This window comes from Opisthocomus hoazin, chromosome Z, assembly GCF_030867145.1.
Source record: "Opisthocomus hoazin isolate bOpiHoa1 chromosome Z, bOpiHoa1.hap1, whole genome shotgun sequence".
NCBI lineage: Eukaryota > Metazoa > Chordata > Aves > Opisthocomiformes > Opisthocomidae > Opisthocomus > Opisthocomus hoazin.
In genome coordinates, this window is record NC_134454.1 from 39,568,868 (window position 1) to 39,580,744 (window position 11,877).

The 11,877-nt window shown below is 43.4% G+C and overlaps 1 protein-coding gene across 3 annotated transcripts in view; it reads right to left on the bottom strand.

Moving 5' to 3' along the window:
* The window catches only part of ACO1 (aconitase 1), a 38,337-nt gene extending 26,734 nt beyond the window's left edge, over positions 1-11,603 (bottom strand). The window contains exons 1-2 of one of the 3 annotated variants that reach the window (XM_075411369.1): positions 11,499-11,603; positions 784-904 (exon numbers count right to left, since the gene is read on the bottom strand). In XM_075411369.1, the coding sequence (XP_075267484.1) occupies positions 784-880 (97 nt within the window). In that variant the 5' untranslated portion in view covers positions 881-904; positions 11,499-11,603. The other 2 variants (XM_075411371.1, XM_075411370.1) reach the window with 2 other exon arrangements.
* Positions 11,604-11,877: the final 274 nt, after the last annotated feature.

Sequence of the window (11,877 nt, forward strand, 5' to 3'; positions counted from 1 at the left end):
GAAATGCATGCTTTCTTCTTTGAAGGATCTGGAGTTCATCACTCTTGGAACCCTGGAATGGGTCAGCTGGTAGTAACCTACATGTTTTTGTCTATTTCTTAAGACTCCTTTTCACACACCAAGTCCAACATTAAATGATTTCTCATTTACACACTGAGCCTGTGCTGCTGATGTTCAGAGAAAATGTTCCTCCTCTTGCTTCCTGCCTTCTCCTTAATCACCTGTTTCCTTTTTGAAAGAGGGAAAAAACACAACATAGACAGCTCTAAGCTATAGATACTCGCTTTCTAAGTCAGTGGCACGGATTGTAAGATTTTACTGGTGCCACATGGAAGATGCCTAAGTACATTCAGGAACTGTCAGAGGAGCGAAAGAAAAAGCTTCCTCAGAAAGGATTTTCTAGTCACTACTGTTTTCAAAGCTGAACAATCTTTCTGGACAATTCACTCATATCAGTGTAGGTCCTTTCCAGACTTTCACAGTAGAATAGTAGTATAGCAGAAAACAAAAATTGTACTTTTACTTTTTGTCTAGTCCTCCTTATCCACTCAAGAAAAATAAAATTTTTGTGTGCACAGCACATTGAGAAAATAATATTGTGATCTTGCCAGTATTTATGTAGTTCTAAATTTCCAGAATTAAATTTTGCTAAAATTTTGTTTTCAAGAACTATCTTGAATTCATGGCCCTCTCCAGAGACCAAATATCTTCTAACATCGCAATGTGTCTTCAGATTCTGTTCATCAATGTTAACAAAATGCTTTCCTTTTGTTGTCAACATACCGTATCTCACATCTTCCAATTTGTTTAGATTAAAGAACTTCTTCAGAGGCTGTTTAGGATCCAGTGGCTCCACAATCCGTTCAAAAGGGTTGCTCATGGTTATTCAAGACCCTTAGTGCCCCTAAAACACAAAAGCAAAAGCCATTTTCACGACATCTGTCCCATATAAGAAGTACATGTCCCCAGAGCGACACAATGCATGTCCCACGTACAAGGCCTCTACCAGACAAAAAGGTACTGCACAGTCTGCGTTATTCATACCCTTTCCCCTACAAATCTACTTGTAACACATCCTCAGAGAGAACAGGTCTGCAGGAAAATAAGAGCATTGTGAAAAACATGGATACACCACGTGGTTTACAAAGGAAGTTCAATGTCTGCACTATTCCTTTCTTGACACTGCTTCAGACAGCCCTTTGTACCTCTGTGATACACAAACCACCATGACAGCACATTCCCCATTTCTTAAGTGGCATTAATCTAAAACTAAACAGACAGGCATTTGTATTCAAAATTAAAAACAATTCAACTAAAACAGAAAACATGATAGTTTTACTTGAGCCAGAATGCATTACAGACTAAGATTACAAACACTGGTTATCAGAGACACATGGAACTCTCCTGATTTCAGAAAGATTTCTGAGGGTCACCACCAAAAAAAAGGAGACTCTATTCTAAACTTCATTTTAGCATGACATCTCTTCTTTTTTGTGGTTATTGTAATGGTTTACTGGATAGAGTACTCCACTGCGATCTAGGACTTCTAGGGTTCACTTATGCAAGTTAAAGTACCCTGAGATACTCCCAGTATTGAGGCCAACTAGCACAGAGGGGCCTAAATTCACTCTAGAAACATCTCTGAATCTCCAGAAAAGATTAACTGAATGCAAACTGCCTAATGGAACAGTTTCTAGGACACTCTTAAGACCTGAACTCTGCCCAGGGCTCTTTTGGGAGCACTGGCTCAGGCCAACACATGCCAAGGAGCAAGCTAACGATTTAACAGTGAGGACAATTCTCTTCCAGTGCCTGGCAACATTCCCAGTCATGTTTTTTTGTTTCTTTTTTTTAGAAGAGATATAATCACAGGCCTAATTTCCGTATCTGTTGTTGTTTTCCCACAGCACTGTTCCTGTCTTCATTCAAGTAACATTATCTTCCCTTGCCCCAGTTTTTCAAACCAAAATAAACACCAACAAGGTATGAGATGCATATCCTTTGACAGGCCTTGTAGACTGTTTGGTGCAAAGGGATGCACAAAGTCCAGTTTTGTTAAAAACAGTTAATGCAAGGCCAAAGAGTAAATTGATCTCACCTGTCAGTCTCATTGACTGTTCAGGGAATACTACTACATGGAATACATTTATGGGGGATTTTTAAAGTATTCCAGCACAAATCACGTTTCACATATTTTGAAAACAGCAACCAAGCAGGAGGTGAGATTGAGATGGAGAGATAGCAGAAATGGTGTCAAAGGAAGGTCCAGGGTATAAAGCAGCAAGACACTGTGAAAGAAAGAAAAATTTCCAGAATTCTGTCAGACGAAACAATGGAAGTTTGTAGACAAAAAGTTGAACGCCCAGTGAAGGCAGAAAGGTAGGCAAACAAAAAGACTGTGAACACCACCACCCTCCAAACATATCACCTCTCACATTCCCACCTACAAGTTATTTTCTGAGATTCCTCTTCTCACCTTTGCAGATACCCACCCCACACACAGGCCCATCAAGTTTTAGGTGTCGTCTTCTTTAAACAGCATGAACTACTCAGCTATTCCTCTTCTACGCAAACTCTTGTAAGATTGAGCATGATTGAAATAAACTGCTTCCTTCCTTGCCAGCTATGCTCCTGATGAGCTTTATTTTCTGCCTTCCAAGTTGAGAACTTTATTTTATGAATATCCACTTCTCATGGAGAAGTCTAAGGGTAGCTGAAGATAGAAAATTCTGGGATATCTCCTGACAGATAAAGCAGGAGATCATTACTTTGATATGACCATAACAAGTCCACTGTACTCTTCACATATCCTCATATAAGTATAAATTACAGCTGTAACATTTCCCATCTAAGTCAGTGTCTTGGCAAACGACAGCAGCAATTCAACACAAGACTCTGTGACACATTATCAACTCGTTACCATTTCTTTGCCAGACATCACCCCCTTCCACACAGCTTTTTTTTATGCTAGTGTGAGATACTTCAGTACAAAACTGCTTTCATCAGCGAGTTACACAAATATGCCAAACTGTGAGGCCTGAATACATGGTTGTTCTCACCTGCCTGGTCACACCAATATGAACAACTATTACAACATTTTAAGCCATTTAGAAATTCCCACAAAGAGGTAAAGTATCTGGAAAAAATGCCAACTTGCAGCATTGCTGTAGCAAACGTCACACAGCTAGAGAAGCCTCACTCACACCAACTACTGTTGCCAGACAGTAAATTATAAACCAAGTGGTCACAGCACAGAACCCAAGCTAGTGATCTGCCAAAAAGATGCAAGAGTGCAATACTCTGCAGATTGAATACATCAAAATTTTTTAAGTAATCACAGCAATAGATACAGATTAACTTGTGCTTGCAGCACAGAATATTTATTCATGTTTTGCAGGCACTGAAAAGTAACTATGCAAACAGGCTAGCGCACAGGTCAGCCAACATCTGTCTGCCCAGGACTGGGGCAGTGCGACATGCATTGACCGTTGGCAGTGCCACACGACCACGGTAATAGCTGACCACACGTACCAAAGACAACACTTGACCTTCTGCCTAACAACCTCAAATCTGTTTGCGTGGAGGTCACATCTGAAATGGGATTCCACACAGTGGCCCTCAGGAAGACAGAAGTACAGATTACGAGGTTCCTAATGGCAACAGCCACCAACCACCCACACAAATGGCGCTCATCCTGGTCTTGGAAAACAGCAGCAACTCTAGCCTAAGCTATTCCCCCCATCCAACTATCCAGACACACGGTCTTTAGTGTTTGTGCCATCCTGGACACAGCCCGAGGACTCCAGGGGTTTCAGGTGACTAAAATATAAGAAAATGGTTCAACTGGGGAATTAAAAAAAAACAAAATAAACAAAGAAAAAGAGGGGCAGCAGAATCTCATTACTGGAACCTTCTCAAAGGGTTGCATGATTTGTATAAAGTGTACTGGACAAACAATAGCTTTATTTTAGCCCTTCCTGTGTCTACTGATACAATTCTGTGAACACTGACAATTTGGCTCATACTAATGCTGATCATCTTAAATCTACACTCCCTAACTATCAATACTGTTTTCCACTCACCTTCTTAAATCAATGTAGTTGCCTACGACTGTGCCACCTAGCTCAATCTATCAGAGTGTGCCTCAAATTTACCCACAGACTGCACATCAGCTCATCACAGAAAGTCTGATTTCTGGCTTTTCTCTCTCCCAGTTCCAATTCTCTCTCCCATGGAGAAGCAAAAGTGCAGAAGTATTCTAACCATGAATACCAGGAGGGGCAAATTTATTTGGACGAGGTCATAACTTTCCAAATGTAAAAAAAAAAAGGAAGCTGGTTTTTGTGCATGCAGCATTTGCCCTTCAGAGCAGAGAATGAACCCTTGTCTGCATCCCTCGATATGACACAGGAGGGTTCAGATTTCTCCGGCAACACCAGTTTTGCACCATGATAACTTAACAAAGCATTCACACTAGCAAAATCAGAGTACAACAACATTCCTCACTTCATCTGTATTGAGTGGGTCAGCAAACTCGGCTTTTACCAGGAGATCTCAGATGTTTACTAGCAACAAAAGATCATCGCAAAAATGCCTACTGGCTGTCCTGTGTGGGGATCTCTATGGCATCCTGAAGACCACACCATTTGATGGTTGTCTCACAGGAATTATGCAAAAGCCCAAGGGGACAGAAGGAAAAAGTACTCTCCTCTTTCCTTGTCTTCTCTTAAAAGTTAGTCAACTAAATCAAAGCTTATTAAAGTCTCATGCGGACCGCCACTAAAAGGATCGAAGTATGTAACTTAAAATCATTTGTTTTTTAAAAAAGAACATTCATGGCAGATTTAAGCATTGCATGTGTTGATTACAAATCTTAAGCTGATGTAACTTATCTGAGTATCCAACATAAACACAGTACTAGTCATATCACAACATTTTCTATTGGAAAAGGACTCAGTTCAATTACTGAGATATTATTTAAAACATGTTCTTGATTGACCGTGGGTCCTGAACTCTACTTCAGAACACTTTAAAAGCAGCAGTGAGACTTGGAACAATTTTAACAAGCTGAAATTTTATTGAGATTAATGGAATTGAGAAAGCTTCCTGATATATCCTGTAGTTTTGCACTTGCAGAAATTATCTCACTCCGACCATAGAGGGGCAAAAGGTGTGCAGTTTACCCTCCCACTATACTTAAGAAAGAATCTGAAGACACCAGAGCTGTTCTAGACATCACTTTAAGATATTATTCCACTCTCATCAGAGCTGCGGCAGAGCCTGAAGGTGAAAATGAATACAGCTAATCAGGCTAAAAGCAACTCTCTTTCACACCACTAAAAAACATTATGTTTTTGAAGACATAACTGCTCTTATCTTCTTTTGCTGTACCAGATCAATACCAGCAACAATATTGTTTGGAGTTTTTTCAGGGATCTCAGGTGAGCCCACTCATCCCTCACTATTCAGAATAAGGGAAACCTTAGCACATGGAGCACTTTTCTGCCAAAATACATGCTGATAATAAATCATGCTCCTTCTGTAGTACATGACGTGAGTGTTGACAAAGGACTCCTCATTAGTAATAATCACACTTATTACAGAAGTTCCTCAGGACAAACCAAGGACACAAGATTTATTTTGTTTGACCTGCAGAAATCAAAAAAAAAAAGAAAGAAGCCTCTGGATGAGACAACTTCTGTCTAAGCTTCTGTTCCTACTTTAAGGTCTGAACAGGCACAGTCATTCAGCATTTTAGTGCAAACATATTAATGTCACTCAAGTAAAGGGAACATGTCTCCACCACTGCCTTTTCTATTCCATCTTTGGTTTCTTAGTTGTTGTCTTTCAAATTATGCAAGGGTGCCTACGGGAAGAGCTCATTTTAAGCATCTGTTCATAGAACTAAACACCTAATAACTTGACTAAAATGGATTTCAAGCAGTTAAAGCTCTTTTTCCTGGAAAGTGGGTAAACTCTTGGCCACCACTGGAAAGCACACACTTAGCAAAGTAGCAGTTTAATTTCAACACTCTACCAGACACTAGAAGTGCTAGAAAAGGTTACACTTGGCCAAAGCAAAGATGGCATTTTTTCAGTCAGCGAGAAAAGAGGGAAGGCTCAGACTTGCCGGTACTTGCACAAAATCTGTGAAGAAACTTCTAACTGAAAACTGGGAAAATGAGAGGTGAGTGGGCAGGACTGCTATGATAAAAGCCCTCGCCTGGTGATAAGGCAGAGAACACAGGGAACAGTCATGGCATGGCCTTGCTTGGAAAATACAGCATTTTCCACCCATGCTGAATCTGATCTTACTACTTTCCATTGCGATTATCATTCCTCCTCCTACTCCTTCAAGTTAGTTTTGTCCACTCAACTGACTGACACTGTGTGTGTGTATATCTGGACTTAGCTGCCAAGTATATGACAAGCACCTCTAAATAGCAAACGCAAGTAACTAAAAAAAAAAAAAAAAAAATCTACGGGGAGCTGCAGCAGACCACCAGTCTACTGAGTTGTACCATCACAACAATACTGAGCATGCATTTTCTGGCATCACTAACTGGGCTATTGCTCAGTTCCCCAACAGAAAAAGAGTCTCTGCTACTTCAATAGCTCTTCTCATGGTCTCACATTCTACTCAGCAATGGGCTTTAATTAAAAATGTTGATGACTACTTCCAGTTTACCAAAGTTATAGATCACTTAGTCATGAATAAAGATCTCTTAGCAGGTCCAACATGTAGGTACTTCTGTCCTACTAGAATTGCAGCATGCTCTGTGTGTGCCTACCTTGCTTGAAAAGCAAGGAAGGAAAATATCCATGTCAAGCATGTTTCCAGAAGTCTGCATTTTTGATATGGAAAGACAGTTTCTCCAATATTAGTCAGGTGTCCGCAGCAGTAAAACTTTGGTAAGTAAATCCCCCCCATAACTGAAGTCAGTTTAGGAAAAAAAAAACCAAACCTAATACAGATACTTGTGTGGTAGAAAAAATTTTAATTTAAATATCCAAGTTGCCTAAGAAAAATGTTTTTGTTACCCAGGGTGGGGAGAAACCCAACACAACAGCAAAACCACACACAGAACATGAAAAAAAAAAAAAAAAAACAAACAAAAAACCCCACAAATGCCCCCAGCATTCGGATAGAGTTCAACGCCACTACGAGAACAAGCAGAGTCTTGTTTTATAATGTATCTAGCTATAATTACTTTTGGATAGCACAGAACAGAGTACAGCTACTGTTGCAGGAAACAGGTTTCTTGTTTTGAGAAGCTCTTACTGTTTAACACTTACTCTACCTGTGACAGATAAGGCCACTACATAAGAAATGTATAGTGCTGCATTGCTGTAAGCAGTCAGTGACGACATTTTCAGTGCTAACAGTTAGAGATCCGAGAAAGAATCTTTGTGTTTCTCTGTTACACGGAGAAGTCCATCATTACATACAGATCCTTAGAGAGAGGTCCGCTAGCAATTTGATGACTGAGCAACTATTCTGCTGGTGTGAGTTACACCATTATTGCGTATTGGAAGAAAATGCAGTATACGTAAAAGAGGCTTTTTTAAACACTCTCTAAGCAGAGTTTCAGGGAGCCCCTTTCAACTTTATTGTTCAAGAGGAACTCTGTACTGGGACACAAATGGGACTCTGGATTGCAGATTGCTTTCTCCTGATGCCTAAAACTTTGACTGCAACGCTAAAATATTTATTCAGACCCATAGCATGCTACAATTCCACTGCACTGGACAGGTTACTAAGTGCATATTCCTACAATCAGTGTATTTCACAGGCTGTCATAAGCATTCTGACCATTTCACTTTGTTAGCAGCACTGTACCGCACATATAGGAAATGAAGACTTAATTCAGAGATCAAGCCTGCGAAACCAAACCTTTGGGTTGTAAAATAACTCCAGCTCCAAGTGAGCTGGAAGTTTAGAGGTGTACCCAGTTCCAAGATGTGGATATTAAACTCCCTCAAGCCACCCTTCCAGAAAGCCAAAAGCAACCTCCTTCCTCACTTCAAAAGTTTAGTTCACTTGCTGCTTAAGCAACAGGCAAAACACTTCTCTTGCACACATCTCACCAGCTTTTGGTGACCCAGGAAAGCACACATATCTGCTATCCTCAGACAGCCTCTGGAATGCAATCTACCCTTACAGTTAACAAAATCCAGATCCTAATTAAGCAGGCATAAGTGTTAAGGGAATGCTGTGTCAGCAGACTCACCACTGAGTGTCCTAGTTAAAAAGTAGAGACTAATTTTCTGTTTGCAGCAGGAAAATGAGCAGTATTATGCCTGAGAATACAGGGAAGCTTATTTGGAGGCTACAGAACACTGAAAAATGAAGCCTTGAATTTTTTTTTTTTCTTCTGAAAGAGCAGCTCTGAACTTTAACCTACTTCCTACCTCTGTACAAACTTGCTGCTCATTTCCCTTGTGTTAGCAGTCTTAGACTGTTCATTAACAAATATGCAGAAGGAACCAGTTTTAACAAAGAACCAGCTTTCAGCATTAGTGGGGAAAAAAAATACAATGTAACACACAAAAGCAAGTTCCCACTAGTAAATTAACATGAAGTGCTGCAAGAAGTCTGGAATATAGGGAGTGCTGCTGTAAGTGTGTCCAAAGGTTTGGTCTGATTTGTTTTCAATTTCAGCAGGCAGCATTAAAAGACACCCAGTACTGGTCTATGTTTCAAAAGGCTCATGTGAAGGGGGGGAAGGAACGCTGCAGAGATCCATGGAAAGGGGAAACAAAACGGGAGTACTGTGAATCAGCCCTACTCACGCCATTACCATTGTGCCAGCTCTGTAAAATGCTGCCTCTGCACCCCTCAAACTCCTTTCGTGCAACTTGCCATCTGAACTGTTTCAGAGCTATCAGAAGATATGTAGGTGGAAGGAGTCCTTTCAAGATGAAGAACTGATGAGAGGATTACTATTGTTGTGAAATAAATCTGACATTGTGGGGGAAAAGTCCTAACTTTTCATGCCAGTTCAAGACAAATCCTGAATTTGTGCACTGTAAGTAATAAAATAGAATTTTCTGACAACAAAAATTGCTGCGTACAATCTCAGCAGCTCTTGAACTGTTCATGTAGGTGAATCCAGCTTTCAAACACCCATAGCTTCAGTCTGTAAGCAGAACAAGTTTGTATCTAGTACGATTTCACCAATTCCAACCAGCTGCTACCAGAGATTACTAGCCAAGCTCCATGGCGAGGTAAGTTAAGTTTCCACAAAACACTTTTAATTCAACTGGCTTTCTCAGAACAGTTTTCCACTAAAAGGCAGGGGGGGATCAAGCCAAACTAAACACCCTCTTTCACAGCCTTCTAGAGTCCTGACCCTAGAAACATGGGATGTACCAACTCCTGTAAGGAAGTGCCAAATACCTAGAGGAAATCTTCTGAAATTACCACTCCCTAAGGCAGCACTGAAGGCAACAACACTGAAAAATTCTTACCTCCTATTCACACAAACAGAGCAGACTGAAAATTTCAAGACTTCCCTCTACCTTCTCTCTGTTTCAAAAGCAGGAAAGGGACCACTCTTCAATTCACATCCTTCCAGTGATCTTAAGTGGATCATTACTCCAGGGAAGGAGAAAATTTCCAGCTATTATGTGGTGAAATCCTACAGTGAAAGTCTATGTTAGAAAACAGTAGCAAAAGAGATTTGCTGCTATTCTTACTATTTAAATATTAACAATATTTCTTCTGTGGTTTTATGCAATTATTGTTTCAGGTTTTCCACCATTACTATAAAAGCTTCATTGAATAATATCAAAGTGGTAGTGTATTTTCCTCTGGCTAAAGAGAACCAGAGAGAAAGAAAGGTGCCAAATTACAAATATGATATGACAAAAAATGCAGTTTGAAATCGCTACAGTCTTCAGTTCAGCAGTAGTCTGCATGATACACTCTGCAAAGCATCACTAAGTGATCAGACTCCTTAATGCACCAAAAACCTCCCCAGAAACTTCCTCTGTTTTACAAAGCCCAGGATGACTGAAGTATTGACAATTTTCTGGGTAACTCCTCACACACACTGCAGACCCTGGAGGGCAAAAGAGTCAGCTGCACTTCCTACTCTACGCACATTAAATTCCTCTTACTTTCTTTGAAGAAGTAACAATCCCCAGAAGTTTATTAGGACATTCTGATGGAGCACAATTGCTTTTAAGCAAAGCAATACCAAATAAACATTCCAGTGTTAATATTTCTCTAGGGTGGTCTTCCTTTACTTCAGTATTGTGGACTGATAATGAGCCAGTCTGAACAATAGCAACAGCCCTGAGTGCTCAGAGATATTAATTCAATTCCAGTTGTTTGGAGAGAGAATCCTCTGTTTTAGACCAAGTTTCCTGCTGATACTAAAGAATACTGAAGTTGAGACCTCTCTGTCTTTTCCCCCTCCAGCACACACCTATGGTAGCTTTAGTGGCAGAAACCAAATATCAAAGTACAACCTCTAGTTAAAACACAAGCAGGAACTGTGGAGGTGTTATGAAACATGGCAATGCACTGAATAGATACACAAGGGCTAATCCAAACGTATACCTCATCCAGGCTCTGACACCGGCCACCTCCACAGCCACAGCCCTCAGCCAGGTTAGCCTACAGGGCAAACTTCTGCGTTTGTGATAGGACCTCCATGACTGCAACCGTTGCAGGGCACATGCACCTGCTGCCTGTGCCATGAACATGAAACAGATGATTTTGTCACACCAAACAAAACCCCAAAACTATTAAAACCTGTCACTTTACCTTAACATGGGCTTCACCTTCTAATGCTTTTCTTCCGTCCCTTCTCTGTCTCGCTTACTAACGTTGCGGCTCTGTTCTGTTTTTTTGCAACACAGCAGAGTCGCTGCGTACTTGACACGTACACGATGCACTGTCCTCTGCTATTTAGATACTGTTGAGATACCGACAGACAAGGCTGGAGTTGTTCCAGCGGGAAAATTATTGAAAAAGCTTTCCCTTGACGAGGATAGGGCAGCACAACTTCTCCTCCGCCCCGCTCTTCTCCTCCAGCTAACTGTGTCCTTCTCCCCCAGCTCTGTAGCAGCAGCACCCGGTGCGAGCAGGTTCAAAGCCGGCTCTCGGAGACGCCGAATTTCAGCGCGCCGGGGCCTGGCCGGCCGCTCCCCCACGGCGGCGGGGCCGCGCAGCCTGCCGCCGCTCCGGGACCCCGCCACGACCGAGCCGCTCCAACGGCCCCTTCCGGCCCCGACCCCCGCCGCCGGGGCCAGGCATCCCCCGTCCCGTCCCGTCCCGTCCCGTCCCGCCGCCGGGCCTGCCTGGCCCGCCCGGCCTTGCCGCCGCCCTCCGCGCGGGCCCGCACCGCCTCAGCTCTCCCCCGAGGGGCGCCCCGCAACCCCTCACCTTCCCCCGGCGCCGCGGCGGTGGGGGGGGAGGGAGCGGCTTCAAGGCCCCCGAGCCGCCGCCGCCAGCGGGAGGAAGCAGGGCGGCCGGGGCCCGCACTCACCGGGCAGCGAGGAGGAACCGACCGCCGTCAGGGGCCGCCGGGCGCGGGGAGGGAAGAGGTGGGGGCGGGCTGGCTCCGCCCCGCCGGCCTGAGGGCCGGCCGCGGCGGTGTGGCGGGCGGCCGCCCGGGCCGGGAGGCGGGGAGGGGGGGAAAAGGGAAAAGGGCGGGCGGCCGGCCGGGTGGGGGCGCGGAGCGGGCCGGGCTTTCCCATTCTGCCCGCAGCCCTGTCCTGGGCTCGGCCCTCGCGGAGCCGCTGCCATTCGCGGGGACGGGACGGGGCGCGGCACCTCCGTCCTGTGTGGAAGGGGCGGGCGGAGGGGCCGAGGCCGGGTCGGGTCGGGTCAGGGCCCCTCCGCGGGCCGAGCCGTCGCAGAGACGG